At 30.2% G+C, this 16,304-nt stretch overlaps 1 protein-coding gene across 2 annotated transcripts; it reads right to left on the bottom strand.

The window, feature by feature from the left end:
- Nucleotides 1-9,816: 9,816 nt before the first annotated feature.
- On the bottom strand, nucleotides 9,817-14,017 carry LOC122298085 (probable pectin methyltransferase QUA3). 2 transcript variants are annotated; one of them, XM_043108065.1, is made up of 7 exons: nucleotides 13,272-14,016; nucleotides 12,402-12,605; nucleotides 12,109-12,319; nucleotides 11,756-12,017; nucleotides 11,210-11,584; nucleotides 10,677-10,772; nucleotides 9,817-10,369 (listed from the first exon to the last, which is right to left on the bottom strand). In XM_043108065.1, the coding sequence occupies exons 1-7, from the start codon at nucleotides 13,725-13,727 to the stop codon at nucleotides 10,147-10,149; spliced, it is 1,827 nt and encodes a 608-aa protein (XP_042963999.1). In that variant the 5' UTR covers nucleotides 13,728-14,016; the 3' UTR covers nucleotides 9,817-10,146. The 2 variants fall into 2 exon arrangements, with proteins under 2 accessions (XP_042963999.1, XP_042964000.1); XM_043108066.1 differs by lacking the exon at nucleotides 9,817-10,369 and having other exon boundaries at nucleotides 10,747-10,879; nucleotides 13,272-14,017.
- Nucleotides 14,018-16,304: the final 2,287 nt, after the last annotated feature.

The raw sequence follows: 16,304 nt of genomic DNA, 5'->3' as shown, positions 1-16,304 counted from the left end.
AAATTATAATTATACCATTATACTTAAAAGTAAAATTGTTATAATTTTAATTTTGATATTTTTATTGTTTAGATTATAATTTTAGACTTGTAATTAGTTTATAATTTTTATAGATATTATGATTTTAACATTTATATAAAATTATACTAAATTTAATCAAGTTAAACGTGTTAATTTCGAATCTATTCAACCTATTTATATAAATATTTTGAAACGAGTTATATTGTATCGTGTTAACTTATTTTGTATTATTTACTAATAAGTCAAAACGGATTGACACAACACAATCCGTTATATTAATGGGTCGTGTTAGGATTTAAGATTTTGATACGATAAACTTAACAAATCGAATTAAAATTTATTTATATTATATAATATACATATTTTAACACGATATAAACACGATCTATTAACACAATATAATACCCCTACTTATATATTGAAACATACTTTCATGCATGATCTTTGAACCTTTTGTATCTATTTGCTTTTAATCAAATAGTTCTTATCTTTCCAAAAAATAAAAATAAAAAGCCAAACCCACCGTAAAGGACAAAGATTTAAATGCGAACAATTAATTACACCCTGTATTTTCACGATTCTTTGTTGCTTTTGGTAATTATTTTGATGGGCAGAATCTGCAACCACAGCTCACAAAGAGTACTGACTCTGCAGAGATGAAGCCAAGTTTGCGGAAATCTCTTTTATTTAGAGGGCTATATGTCACGTCTGCTGACTGCCAAATGACATCATACACATCGAGTATAGAAGGTATAAATACGAGATCCTATTAAAAAAAAAAAATTAACAATAAATTCTACCATTTTCTTAAAATAAATACACTATTTAACATTTTTCTATTTTGACTGTTTGGTCATAATAAATTTTCATCTTAAATATAAAATTTGTATATTATTATTATAATTTTTTTAAATTTTTATATAAAATATAATAAATAATTTAATTTTTTTTAAATTTTAATACAATAATAATATTAAAATATAATATTTTAATATTTAATCTTAAAATTCAAAATTCTCATTTAAAAAATTTCAGTGACCAAACAGAACCTTAAATCTATTTATTTTGTCCTCATTTCAGCCATTTCAGGTTTTTAGCAAGATAAAGAACAATAACCTTTGTTTGGAAAGCATTCCTAAAGGTTATGGTAATCTAGCATCTATCAGTCCATTTTTTTTGTTCATACATGCAGGTGCTTGCTATATATATGGATTTTCCTTCCAATCTGACCATGCAACAAAATTGGAGTTATAACTTCTTACGACCAATTAATGTTCTTGTGTATAGGCCACTATATTTTCAAAGTTGGCGCAAACAACACAAATATTTTGACATAACAAAATTTAATGAATTTTGCTATATACAAACGAATTCGTGTATCGATTTGCATATTATTACTGCTGTATTTATATTCAAAATTTAGATTGGCACTATTTTTATTAAAACTTGACTTTCTGACCAATCACATTTTATGGGTAAGCGTATTGGTGTGCAAAATTGCTTACAACCAAATTTTTCTAAATTTGATTTATTAAAAAAAAAAAAAAGACTAAATGTCCCGTTTAGTGCTTGGACTTTAGTTTAATTTTAAGTTGAGTTTAACATCTAAATACTTAACTTTCAAATCACTAAATTCATCTCAACTCAAAATTTCTTTATATGTGAGACTTACAACTTTTTTCAACTTCTTATAAATACATATAAACTCATCTTAATATTTAAATAAATTTAAACTCATCTTAGATAGATCTCATAAAATTCACTCTATTATCTCAACTCATTATTATTCATAAAAAATTCAATTCAGACTTAAAATTAAATTATTTTAAAATCTCCTGTTATATCAATAATACAGAGAAGAAGCGCATCCTCTCTTCTTATTTATAAATAAAGTCTTTCTACCTACCCAACATACCTCAATAATATTGTAACATGAAAACAATGTCCCACAGCATTATTATCAGCTATCAGCTAGGCATGGCATCAAACTAGGGAGAAACCTACAGCAAGCAATCTTGAATTATCAGGACCCTAGCAATCTTCAATTTCCTATCTTTACATTATTTTTGTGTTTCTCCCTTATCTACTGTCAATCAACCAACTTAGAAAGGATAAGGATAGGGATAGGAATAGGAATAGGGACGCATGGCTTTCGGAGTAAATGAATCCAACTCCAACCTGACCTGACTTTGAACAACCTTGACTCCATTCATTGCCTATCAAATTTACCTCTTACATATTTTCATTGGCTTTGAATCTTCCCTTCCCATCTTGGCTCTAATTCTCTCCTTAAAATTAAGTGTATAGTATTTAAATATCAAATAATTCATCTTATAGTATTATTAGTAGTAGCTGTCTCATAGAATTTACTAATGCGATTAGGGTTTAAGCGAGAGGAAGTGCATGCGGCTTCCTATCGACTAAGCTCCTTTTGTTCGGTTCTTGCGGATATGGTTCTATTATGATCATGTTAAGATAGTGAAGTATCTCTCTTTCTTATTAGGCAAAAAATTAAATAAATAAAAATCTATTTCGTTATCATTTATAAAAGCTTAATTTGAATAAAACCATGAGTTACTTAATTGTGTTGTAATTATATTATTTACTTTGTGGTAAAGGCCACTATGGGTCATGAAATCAATTGTTTGCTATCGATAATAGGAAAAATGCATGCACAAATAGGAAGTTATCAAACAAATTTAGAGGAATATAATTTTTTTTTTTTGGGTTAAAATAAGATATAAAAGCTCTAACACCAGTTTTATAAAGATAGATTAGAGTGGGTAAGCGACAATAAATTCTATTCATCATCCTCACATATCACACACTATATTTTTATTTTTATTTTTTTATTTTACCAAATATTTGGTATATGGATAATGAGTAGAAGAATTCAATTAGTTTAAGAATAATAAACCCCAAAAAAATATGTAATATGTAGAGATGATAAGTAGTAAAGCTCAAGAGACGAAGAATTACGTAACTGGCATACCATTCACTGATCTCACGACCTAATGCCATTCACTGATCTCACGAACTAAGAATATTTGCTGTGAGCTAGCCATAGATAAAATTTAGTCAAAGTTTGGCTACCCATCTCAAATTATATTCACTGCAAACTCTCCAAATCTACACTAAATTTAACATTGGAGTTTTTTACTGGCCAAAAATAGCCAGCCAAAATGATTGGCAATACATTTTTTTTTTTTCATTAACATATTCTTCCGCTTTCTCATTTTGATGCTATCATTTTCCAATTGCCTCTCTTTCCTTTCACACGAGCTTCAATGGGTAATGTGAATGCAAGAGAATGTGAAGGGATTTCTACAGGTGGGATTTCTACAAGTAAATGGGTAATGTGAATGCAACACAAACGGGAATGGAAATACAAACAATTACGGGACAAAATGATGTTTTGAACCGTGACTTTTATTTGATGTTTTTAATAGTAGATTTTATTTTATGTATTGAACCATATATACATTTTATTTGATGTTTTAGAAGTCATTTATGTTTTTTATTTTTTGAAAAAGCAAACGATCCATTAGGAGAAAATTAAAAATATTAAAAAATGATTTTATAAAGAAACTTGAATTGAAGTGAATAAAATTATTGAAGAAATGCTTTGTTTTATAATGAAAGAATATAATCGTTGGAGAAATATAACCATTAAAACAATATCCATTGGAAGAATAGGACCGTTAGAAAAATATAACTATTGGAAAAATAAGACTGTTAGAAGATTATATCTGTTGGAATATTATTAATGTTAGAAAATTAATTTGTACTTTTTTTAATAAGAAATAATATTCAGATCACTATTAAAATTAAAATAAATAAAAATTACAAATAGATATTTAAATAGAATAGTAATAGATTTAGATAGGGTAAAATACGTGCTCAAACCTAATCAATTAGTTTGCTTTGGAAATATTAGTAAAAAAAGTAAGTTAATTAGAATGAAAGCTATTATTGTTATGTTGTTAATGACAAAACCATCAGAAAAATGCTCGTTATAAATTATGATAATTAAAATAAAATATATCTGCAAAATATGATGAAAAAACCTAGAAAACTAATAATAAAATTGAAAATAAATAATATTTTATTATTATATAGTTTAGATAGATAATGAAAAACACTATTGATGTCCATTGACTTTTTCTACCGGTTTTTTTTTAATGGTTAAAGAAACGTTTTTTTAATGAGTTCGTATTTTTTTTTTTTAAATGCTTAAGAGGTTTAAAATAATATTTGAAAAAAAAAAAAAACCAAAAAAGAAAAAGCTTCACATTCGGTGAGGACTTTCGGTGGCTTCCCCAGGTAGGTACAGTATCACCCATAGATAATTCAAAGCGAGATTAGGTCTGTTTTGTTTTTACAAATCTTTTTATTTTATTTTATTTTATTATTACAATTTTTTTAAATTTTTAAATAAAATATAAAAAATAATTTAATTTTTTTAAATCTTAAAATAAAAATAGTATTAAGAAATTATAGTTAAATAATATTTTATTCGACTTTAATCTTATATATGTAACCATACAAGACAGTTTTGAACAAAATCGATAAAAGGTAAAAGTGTGATATTAAGGAAAATTTACTTAATGATGATCCAATGCATCTAAAGGCCTATATTTATATGTGTATTTTTCACTTATAAACTAATCATCTAATATCACATCATGAGATGATAGGGTGATAAGAAATAGGATGATGAATATATTTGTTGATATCTATTCTATTATAATAAGTGGCCATCTAACTGTTATAGTAACTTTTCTTATTTTTCCGTTAACTTTTTTTATTTTTCTATTAAATCCGTTATTTTCTTTTTTTAAGAATACAATTATCTTTCTCTACCTCTCTCTTCTCTCATTGGAACCTCTCTCACACTCTCTTATGTTTGCCTCTCTACCTAGTCCTCTCAAACCCACTCTCTTATATGTTTCTCCTAAAATACTAAGATTTTTTAATCTGAGTGTAAATGTTCAGGTCTTTAAAAAAAATGGCATTAAAGAAGAACAAGTACAAAAAGAAAAAAAAATTCACAAAGAAAAACATTAAGATATAAATAAGATTTGTTTAAATATGTCAAGATTAAAATTTTTTTTTTATCAAAACACATAATTTGGATTTATCGTCCAAAATTTTCAAAAAATTTTAAATTTTTTACGTTCTTTGAGTGTAGTGGTAGTATTTATTGTGGTGATAATAATATTATTTTTATTTATTTATATTATTCTAATGAGTGTGGTGGTAGTATTTATTATGGTGATAATGATATTATTTTTATTTATTTATATTATTTTAATGTATCTTAATTTTAATTTTAAATTAATTTTTTTTATTTTTTAATATATTTTAATATATAATTATTATATTTATAAATCTATTATTATCAAAAGATATTTACTAAAGTTTGTGTGTATATATATATATATATATCCATTGAGAGAGAGAGAGGAATGGCCACCAACCACACAGGCCAACGCTTTTGAAGCTGCTGCATTAATAATGGGTATGCATTTCCGTTTTTCAGACCACCGAGCCGCCAACCCAACTGCCTTTGCATTTAACGCTCGCCCCCTGCTCTGCGATCTATTTCGCAACGCTATATTTCCTGTGTTTTATGGGTGGGGCTACTCTAACCGCTGGCTTGCCGCCCAGTGTAAATTTTTTTTTTAATTATTAAATAAAAAAAATATATCAATATATTTAAAATCTATTTCTTAATTACTAAATAAAAAAATATTATTTTTTTTCCGAACGGTACACTTGAGTGGTATACTTGAGCGATACCGCCCGAACAGCAAAATGGCTTTATCATTTATCTTTTTATCTACCTGTTAAAACACACGCCACCACCACCACTATCACTCAAAAAAGGACATCCTTTCTCTTAAAAAAAAAAAAAAAAAATCCATGCATGTGTTCAACGAATTCACATAAGACAATATAATATATTCACGAACTATATATGTTAATAACAAGATAAGTCATGTTATAATTAATAAAAATTTCATAAAAATAAATTTATAAATTGACATAATTTTATTTAATATATTATATTTATTTTATAATAAAAATAATTTTATAATTTGACATATCACATTAAATTATATAAGTCGTAATTTTATTTTTATAAAATTCTTTTATGATCAAAGCAATTATGATAAAATTACAAAAAATCATCATCCATGAATCTCTCTCTCTCACACACACACACACAGACGACACATACAGATCGAAGTTTTATCTGAACAATAGGTGGGTAAGTTGAAGTTGTGATGAATTTCAGTAGAGAAAAAAGATAAAGCAATACATAAATTATGTGTGTGTGGTAGCTCGATCGACCCCACGCATATATATATTCTCTGGGTCTCTTTTTATAATCATTTATTGTTGGACATAAAGTGAAAAGATAGAATATTACGTGTATATATATATATAAATAATATTTGAAGTCGTGATTGTGCAAGCAGCATGCAATCATTTAAAAAAAAATAAATTAATATAAAATTCACATAATTAATTATGTACAACCATTTACATCTTGTTTACATGTGCCGATTGTATCTAACAGTTCCGATATATATATAGTAAAGTTTTGTTATATACAAATATAATCAAGTACTAATTTATATATTAATACTGATCTTTTCATATTTAAAATTTAAATTAACACTGTTTTCAATAAAATTTATTTTTTAATTAATTATAATAAATTAGTGTATATCTTAGTACACAAATATATTTATAACTAGATTTTTCTATTTAGTATAGATGAGGCTACAAACCACGGGGGCTGGGAGGAGGTGGGGACACCCATTGGGTCATCCTTAACCAAACGACAACCCAAACGCATCTCCCATTCTCTTTCCTCAATGAATTCGATTTTCATTGGCCAGGGCCCTTTGTTAATTTTTTTTTTTTTTCTCTTTTTTGAAGGTAAATTTACAGTAACACAGTAGAATGATGCAGAAAAGAAAAAGAAAAAGAAAAAGAAAAATAAAAATGTGTCAAAGACTCTACTAATAATGATTGCACGGCTGTATCGATGGGAGGGCCCTTGAAGGTTTTACTTGGACGGCTGCGTGCCCGTGACAAGTCTGCTTTGGTCCTGACTCACCTCGACAACATCTCTTGCAACAGACCTCAGATTCGGCTTTTGGGAAACATGTCCCTTGTTCACTTTTTATTTGATCATACTTTGTGGGTGCATGTGCATGGATCAACCTTGTTGCCAAAAAGACCTCTCGAAAATCTTCTAGTCCAGAGTAAAAAGTATCTGAAACCATAAATTCAACTATCCTTGGGGGGGAACTTTTGAAACGAGTTCTCAGGCTCAGGAATGTGGAGGAAGAACTAAAGAGTGTTTGATTTATCAATGGTTTGGAACACCATTGTTACACCGAGTAGCAAGCAAGTCAAGGATACCCTACGTTCCCACTGCCACCCAAACGCACCCACTATTATGAGGAAATGAAGATGGAAATCTAAAAGCAAACATGTAAAACATGACTCAGATTTTACAATAGAAGAGTCTGATTGCATTAAACAAAAATAAATGCTTTAGACATAAGGAAATTTAAAAAATGTAAACCTATAAAGATAATTATATTTGAAATTTTTATTATTTTCTTTTAAGTATTTTTTTAACATCTCTAATTATTAAGAAAAAAAATAAAAAATATTCAATTTTACTGATAGTCATTTCTTTAACTATTAAATAAAAATTAAAAATTTTAAAAAATAAAATAAAATAAAAAGACTAGTAAACGGGTGGTAGGAAATAATAAGTTTATTATTATCTAACTTAAAACTGACGTATAATAAAATATGTCATCTTTATAAAATTACTTTTATTATATTATAAAATTAATTTTATTATATAATAAATCTAACATATCATATAAAGATGCCGATTGTAGATTTAATTTTGTAAAATATTTTTATGATTGTCATATTTATATTAGAAAAATAATAATTTTATGAAATTGACCCATAAAAGAGACAAGGAGGACAGTGGGATGAATCATAACCTCCGAGTAATCCTACTTTTTTATTGGACACATTTCGGTGGAAAAATTACTCGATGCAAGCCCCAATTCCTCCCTACGTAAGCCTTCTTAATTAGGAATGTTAGCTTTAGGATATGTTTTTAGGCAGTGAAATGAGACGTGAATTAATAGTAGTAAAATTATTTGAATTAAGATATTTTATAAGATTTTGAAAAAGAAAAAAGAAAAGATTGAATAAAATATTATAATGTTAAAAGAATTGTATTTTTTTTTTATATAATTTGTTTAAAAATTTAAAAAATTGTAATGATTAAATAATAATTAGATAAAAATATTAAAGATTTAAAATTAAAAAAAAATATTTTATGATTAAGTGATATTTACAAAAAAAAATTTATGAAAAACTTTAAAACGAGAACTTCCCAAACATGCCCTTAATGTCCAAATCACAGTACGATCATTTAATGGTTCTCGTAGGCAAAATCACAAGGACTATAAGATAGATTTGGTAGCACAGATGAGATATAAAATTTTCATCTTATCATTACAATTTTTTTAAATTTTTACATAAAATATAATAAATAATTTAATTTTTTCAAATCTTAATTTAATTTTTTCAAATCTTAAAACGATAATCATTTTAAAAAATAATATTTTTTCAACTTTTATATAAAAAAAAATTCTCATCTCGCCATCCAAACCTATCTTGAAAAATCCAGATATGCTCTTTAAATATGATGACATCGTATTCTCATCTTATCATAAACCATAGTACTATATATTAAAACTAATTATATATGTAATAATTTTTGATGACCTAACGTGATGTAATAAGATGGAAATACTAATTATGTAAGTGTTGGTTCTTTAGATTACCTAATAATTAATTTTAATGGTATAATTTGTATCCTTGTTGATAAAAATACATATAATGCAGAAAATAGAACAAAAGAAAAGAAAAACCTCTATAATAGATGGGTAGAAAGTGGGGAATAAGATCCAAGCTATTTCACATGAAATTGATAGTATCAATTTATTGTTAATTATCAAAAGTAAATCTAATCCTTTTTGAAATATAATGATCATAACATCTCATGATTTATTTCAATGAATACTATCAATTTAAGGTAAAATGGAGTTACATCTATACATACACGTGATGAGGGTTGGGTGTAAGAACTTGCTAACAAAATCTGAGATTTATCTATATTCTTCACCTATAGAAACAAACACTTTAAAACAAATAACGCTTCTTTTTTACTTTCTAGTTGGTAAGAAAAAAAATTCCTTTTTCTCAACAGAAATAACCAACACATATGCTTGATGCCAGTAAAGTTGGATGGCATACATGAGAGTCTGAGACATTGCATCCACTATTTTCTTGTTTATGAGAAAGACAACAGCAACAGTAGTTTGACCACCAGATTCAAACTCACTTAGAAAAAAAGTGCACGATTGAGGTTAGTCTTATATTAATTCCATTTCCCGGTTTGAATACAAAAGTCCACCCAACTTATGTCAACTAATTATTACAACTTTTCCAAATTCCTACGCAAAATATAATAAACAATTCAATATTTTCAAATCCCAAAACAATAATAATATCAAAAAATTATATTCTAAAAATATTTTATTCAATTTTCAACTTTCAACTTTCATCTCAACTCATCTCATCTCAACTCACTATTTAGCTCCCTCTTTCAACAAACATTAATGCTTTATGGATCACATAAAGTAGGTCAACACTAGCACAAGATAATGTAAGCACATAGAAGACAATCCTACCAAGGAGAGCAATGCAGAATCATTAAATCGTTGACAATAAATAACTACATGAAATTACAATGAATGGGGACAACTAACTGGACATGTAATTTCCCAGCAGCATGTATATTCATTCTCAAGTAAATCTGCATGCCTTCCCATCCTTGAACTTACCTCCATTAACTCATACTTTATCCTAATATGAACTTATCAGATAAGGGAACGAAGAAAGAAAACTGCATTCGTTTGATGCATTGAGATGACACCTTGGTTTGGAGTAAGGATAAGAAGGAGAGGATAAAGAATAGCTACATTACAATGAACGTACCGGCTGGTGTCAGTTGGATGCTGAAGATAGCGTCCAAAAGTTTTTGGTTGCAACAAGTATTTTCTCTCTCCCATGTGCTTCAGGTTCTTTCTCATGAATGGTAGCTGTCCATCTCACGGCATGAGCTAGGCGACCTACTTTATCAATAGCTTCAGGGGAATCTCTAACCACAACTGTTCCCTCTGGACGTAAAATTCGATCCATCTCTACCATCAAATCCACAAGGTTACACCTGAAATGAGGTCTCCAATCAATGAGCATAGTCACTTAGCATCAGTAACAGCTTAAGCAATCTATCGAATACTGTGGCCAAGTAGAGGTTACTTCAAATGATAGTTGTTGTTAGGAGCCTTTTATAATTTATTTACTTAAGCTAACTTCTTTTGTAGTGACTGCCTTTGTAACATATAAATTGTGCTTTTGATTATCCAGAAAAACTCCTTCGCATTACCCATTCCATAAAAATCTCCAAGGGGCCAGGGAAATCAAGAGACAGCTAAGAACTATAAATGGGGGATGAAGTTTCAAAGGAGAAATACCTGTTCTTGCCCGAACCCGAATCTTTTATAAGCAACTCAATGCCGGTTACATGAATGAGATCATAGGTCCTAGGATATGTTGAGAAAGGCTCACACCTGCTCAAAAATTGTAACCATTATAACCCGAATCTTTTATAAGCGACTCAATGCCGGTTACATGAATGAGATCATAGGTCCTAGGATATGTTGAGAAAGGCTCACACCTGCTCAAACATTGTAACCATTATATTCTATGTTACTTTGATAGGTAAAGTAAAAACCACATCATATTCTATAGATAAGGTAAACGGAATCCCGGCTGTTTAATGTGTACTTGCTCAAACATTGACAACAAAATGCTTGACTGTTTATTGATGCACCCCACTAAAAAATGCTTGACTGTTTAGTATCTATATAATGATAGTCACTTCACAAGTAATATGAATGATTCGTGTAATGGATCAACATGATTCGTGTAATGGATCAACCTGTCTGAGATAGTCCAATAGGAATCTCTATTAAAGAGACGGGCCAGATGAACTAAAAAATCTCACCAATCATGGTAGACCCCAATAAGGCCTCTGTCATAAATTGCAGCCAAAGTAGGTGGTTTGTGAACAGGAACCACATTCATTAGCCACATATGGTCAGACTTTAGGGCTGCTGCAAAGCCTCCAAAAAATGCATTCATGTCTATGATGTTGCGTATAGCTGAAGTTCCAAGCTTTAGGTTTAATGAGTTTTTGTAGTAAGCAACTCTTCTAGCCCACCGCCGAGTGTCAGCCTCAAACACATCCATGCCGTTTTTCACGAGGCTTGCTCTTGAAGGAATTTTTGTTAGCCTTTCTGGCCACTTTGCAATTGTCCCAACAGCAAGTTCTCCTTTTACAGAAGAGGTCCTACTTACACATTTTCTCAATTTGAAGTACCTGCAGGAAAATTGAGCTTACTTTTTCAGAACTCTCACTAAATACTTTCCATACAGGTCCTGGCATGATCACAGCAGGTGTATGGCATGGCGCTAAACCTTTGACTTCCTCCCTTCTCCCATATAAAAAAAAGGGCCCAGAAACAGGGAAATCATTCTAAAGGATAGTTACCATGCATAACTTGGGTCATCTGCTTCATCACACAATTCGAGGCCAAATTCATTTTGGTTGGGGAGACATGAATCACCCACTGGCTTTTTCCAGATAACAGTGTTTCCATCCACAGCAATGAGCTCATAGCACAATGCTCTAGCCACACCCTGCAGATCTGCCCATTCCTTGTCTTGATTAGGCCATTGTACAGGGGGGCCAGAGATAATCAGATATCCTCCTGGTCGAAGCAACCTATCCACTTCGATGAAATATGTTGCATCTGCAAAGCCAGATTTCGATATGATAAAAACAAGTAGCAGGGGGTAGCACTGGTATAATATAGGAAAGGCTACATTTGACAAAGAACTCACTGTAAGCAGTAAATGGGATTAAACATCGAGAACAATGAACCAAGTCAAATGAGAATGCAGGAAATGGGAGTCTGCGAGTTCCAAGCATGGCAACAAAAGCTGGAATCCCTCTCTCCAGTGCAAATTGTATTTGGGCTTTATGTGAATCTCTCGGTGCAAACGACATAGTTAAGATGTCTTCAGCTAGCAGATATCCCCCAAAACTGGCCACCTGCAAGAGGATTATATTTTGCAACATCAAGAAGAATAAATTCTAGTAAGGTCTCAGAGAAGTACAGTGATACAGCTCCTACCCCACAACCCATATCGAGAGCGGTTCTTAGAATGCCACCACTTATAGGGACGTACTGTCCAAGCTTTTCAATATACTGTACTGCACCATCTGGGAACATCGTGCCTCCACCAGGGAAAATGAAGTATGGACCTTCCCTCTTCATCCATCCCTGATGACCTTTCCTATCCGCAATTTTGTTGTGTGGCATGTTGCTGTGCCATATCTGCACATTAATATTACACTCGATAATTGTAAGAGTTTTGCTACTTAAAGCTAGTGTGAAAACACATTACTTGCTGTGGAACTCATTATAGTTATAACAAAGACAAGACGCAAATGCTTTTTTATGTTAGCTGATGTGGCAGGTTTCCACATCAGAGATATGTTTGGTGTGTCAAGAGCGAGCAAATAGATTTTTTCTTAGAATATATGGGTAGATAACTAATCCATTTCTGGTAAATCATGGCATCGTATGTCAGTTTCTCTGCATCTGAAACAACATTGAACAGATTTTAATATTGGTTTGTTGAAGACTACACCATGCAAATCCTTTCTTGTGTGGTGGATTTTAAAGAGAGAAAAAAATAACACAGACGTTTACTTCACATTAAAGGCTGATTACTTCGTGACTTGCGAGCAATCTTCGTCTGGCTACTTTTTCCTTCACTGGCCTCTAATATCGCAGCTCATTAACAAGCTAGCTTTACGGGGGTGGTAAATCATACCCGCTAAAATCTACACATCCAAAATTGGAGCATTAACAGCTAAGCTTCCATTCATTTTCAGAAATAATAAGCTAAGAAACGTATAAGTTTACAACCAAAGGCTTTTTCCTTTCTCTTCTATTTCAAGTTTCTCAACAACCAAACAGTGCGACTTAATCGATTACCTTGTGCAAGCTCTCGGGCCACTGCACCGGAATCTTGTACCCATCGGGCGGTGGGATCAGACAAAGCGGCGTCTCATCGGGCAGCGGGCAATGCCGCTCCCTGTAGAAATTCATTTCCCGGCTCAACTGGCTATTTCGCCGGGGATCCTCACAGGGCATGTGGTCCGCGGACTCAGCGGAGCAGGCCTCAATGGTGGCAGACTGGGCCCCGAGCTCCAACACCGCCACGAGGCGATGACGCTGACGTGGATCGGCGGTGGAGACGAGGAGCGCCTGGCGACCGGAAGCAGCAAGAGAGTCACCGAGGGGAGAGAAGACGAGGAGGAAGAAGAGTAAGACAAAGCCGAAGAAGGCCGCAGAAACAAGGTCCAAGAGCCGCCATTGCCGTGGAAATCGCCTCGACGTGGGAAAATTCAGGTGAGCCGTATCTTTTCTTGAATCGGATGAGATGGGCATATCTGGGTTCTCAGTTATTTGCTAATTTTGGGTGTATTTATGGTTGAACAGAAGATCACAGAGAGAGAGAAACTCCAAGTATTTTTTTTTTTTTTAATATAATAAGATGGAGCAGAGGAGAACAGACAATGGCCGCCGCCGGACTGCAGAATATCTGTCGGGTGGAAAGTTTTTTTTTGGATTTAAAAAAAAAAAAAATTTACAGAGAGAGACAATTGTTGTTCGTAGACGAAGCGATGGAAATGGGAAAGGAAATTGGCATTAAAGTATGCAACTTTGCAGTCCAGCAGCTGGCTACTCGCCACTTTCTGCACTGTTAAAGATTTAAGAGCACTAACTTCTCAATATATTTTTAAATTTTAATAAATTTATTTAAAATAAATTTACATTAGATTTATTAAGGAGATATTTAAAAAATTTTAACCTATAATAATTATTATTCTTCTTTTAAATTTAAAAGTCGCTATTTTATATTTAAATTAATATTTTATTTTAATTTTAATAGGCAATAATTTTATTTTATTTTATTCTAAATTAATTGGAAATCAATTATTTAAGTACTAAATTAAACTATTAATATCCATATGGTTAGTATAATTATAAAATATGAAGAAAAAAATTAAAAATATTATTATTAAAAAAATAATATTATATTATTATTTTGATGAAGCTAATAACTAATCTAATGTAAAATTATAAATATGAAGATTTTAGATTTACGAAAAATATATACTTTTTATTAAATTTTAAAGATAAATTTAATGAGTCTAATACTAATATTCTAAATAACCAAATTTTTCGTTAAATTTTTAGTATCTTAGAATTTCATCACAATTCTATTACAAAAAGGCTTTTATACGTAGTATTACTCGATAATACTTAAAAAACTAATTTATACAAATTTTATTCAAATCTTTATAAAAAGGTGGACCTCACCTTAAAAAAAGCATAATAAAAACTATTTTTATTAATAAGATTCATTTTTTATAAAAGAATTTATATAAGATTTATCTATTTAAGTATGGGATATAATCATTTTACCTATCATTCCTATAAAAATTCCTTACAATTTTTTAAACCTACTAATTTTTATAATTCTTTTTTTTTTATACGTGTTTTTTTTATATAATTCTAAATAAGATAAACATAATACTAGGACTCTACGATATTTAACATTGATGATGGATTTATAGAAATTTTTTACTCATCGTTTTCATACTACACACTATACATAATTTTTTTTTTCTCTTACTAAATGTGTGATATATAAATGATGAGTAGAATAACTCAATTAGTTTAGGAAGAATAAAATTAAAAAAAAATAAAAAATAAAAATAAATATAATGTGCGATGTGTAAAAATGATGAGTAGTAAAGCTCTTAAATTAGAAAATTATAAGAAATCTCAATTCTACCGACTTGGGAGTATAATTTTCTAAAGATCGGGTGGAGCAAATATTCACACATGGGGGAGAGACTTATGGGTGGAATTTGATTTAAATTATAAAGGTTTTGATCTGAGGGAGAGATTTAAATCATGAATACATCCATCACAATTGTATAATTTGACTTAAAATGAACTTATTTGATAAATGATGACGAATGAAACTCAAATAAGATTTTATATAAGTTTGCAAGTTCTTATTATTTCGTTTTTATATAAAAAAATGGTTTCATATTTATTATTGTTCTCTAATATTATTTTAATATTAACACCGATAACTCTTTTTAAAAAAAAAAAATGATAGTATCTTAATTTTGTTGATTACCCTCAATTATGACGGATAAATACTTTATACAAAGAGAGGAAAGTTGGAGTTAACAAAAGTATAAAGAAAAAAAATTCCAAAATCAAGTTCCAATAAAATAACTAAAGACTATATATCAAAACATAATACAATGAGACTTATAACGGAGATAAGTTATAAGTTATAACGGAGTATTAGTATCCCTACCCAAAAAACAAGAAAAACTAGCAATGATAGAAAACTTATTAGAACGTAAAACATCACCACAACTAGCTGACCCAGAATTACATTTTGAAACACTACCATTTAACAAGGATAGATCTTTCGGTCCGGATAATGAGTCTTGAGATATGTAACGAGTTGAGCATAGGAACTTTAGGCTTCAAAAAGGGATTAAGCTCACGCATCCACTTCTCAATCTTACCAACAATAGTAATGACAATAGTATAAGAACCCTCAGGTCTTACTTTATAATTACGTGCTAGCCATAAATTTTGTTATAAGAGTGATGATGGTAGCAAGTGAGCGAGCAATGTAAATTGATAAGAAACCTTGAAAAAAGACCTCTAATAAATAATATTGCTCTTCTAACAGCTAGAGCCCAAAAGAGTATGACCAAAGACGGAAGAGAAGTACAACTAGATTTTTTTTTTCTCTAGAGAGCAGTCTGAAAAAATATGATTTGCGTTTTTCATACCCTCGGAACAAGCAGATCATTTAGAGGCCAGAGAAACCTCACATTGTTGAACTTTATCATCGAGGGTGATTCCATTATGCCAGAGCTTCCAAACAAAAATTGAAATCAGTAGGAAGGATATGATTCCAAACAA

This window comes from Carya illinoinensis, chromosome 2 (genome assembly GCF_018687715.1).
Source record: "Carya illinoinensis cultivar Pawnee chromosome 2, C.illinoinensisPawnee_v1, whole genome shotgun sequence".
Taxonomy (NCBI): Eukaryota; Viridiplantae; Streptophyta; class Magnoliopsida; order Fagales; family Juglandaceae; genus Carya; species Carya illinoinensis.
Note: the sequence above shows the minus strand (reverse complement) of the source record. Positions and strands in the feature narration are given on the sequence as shown.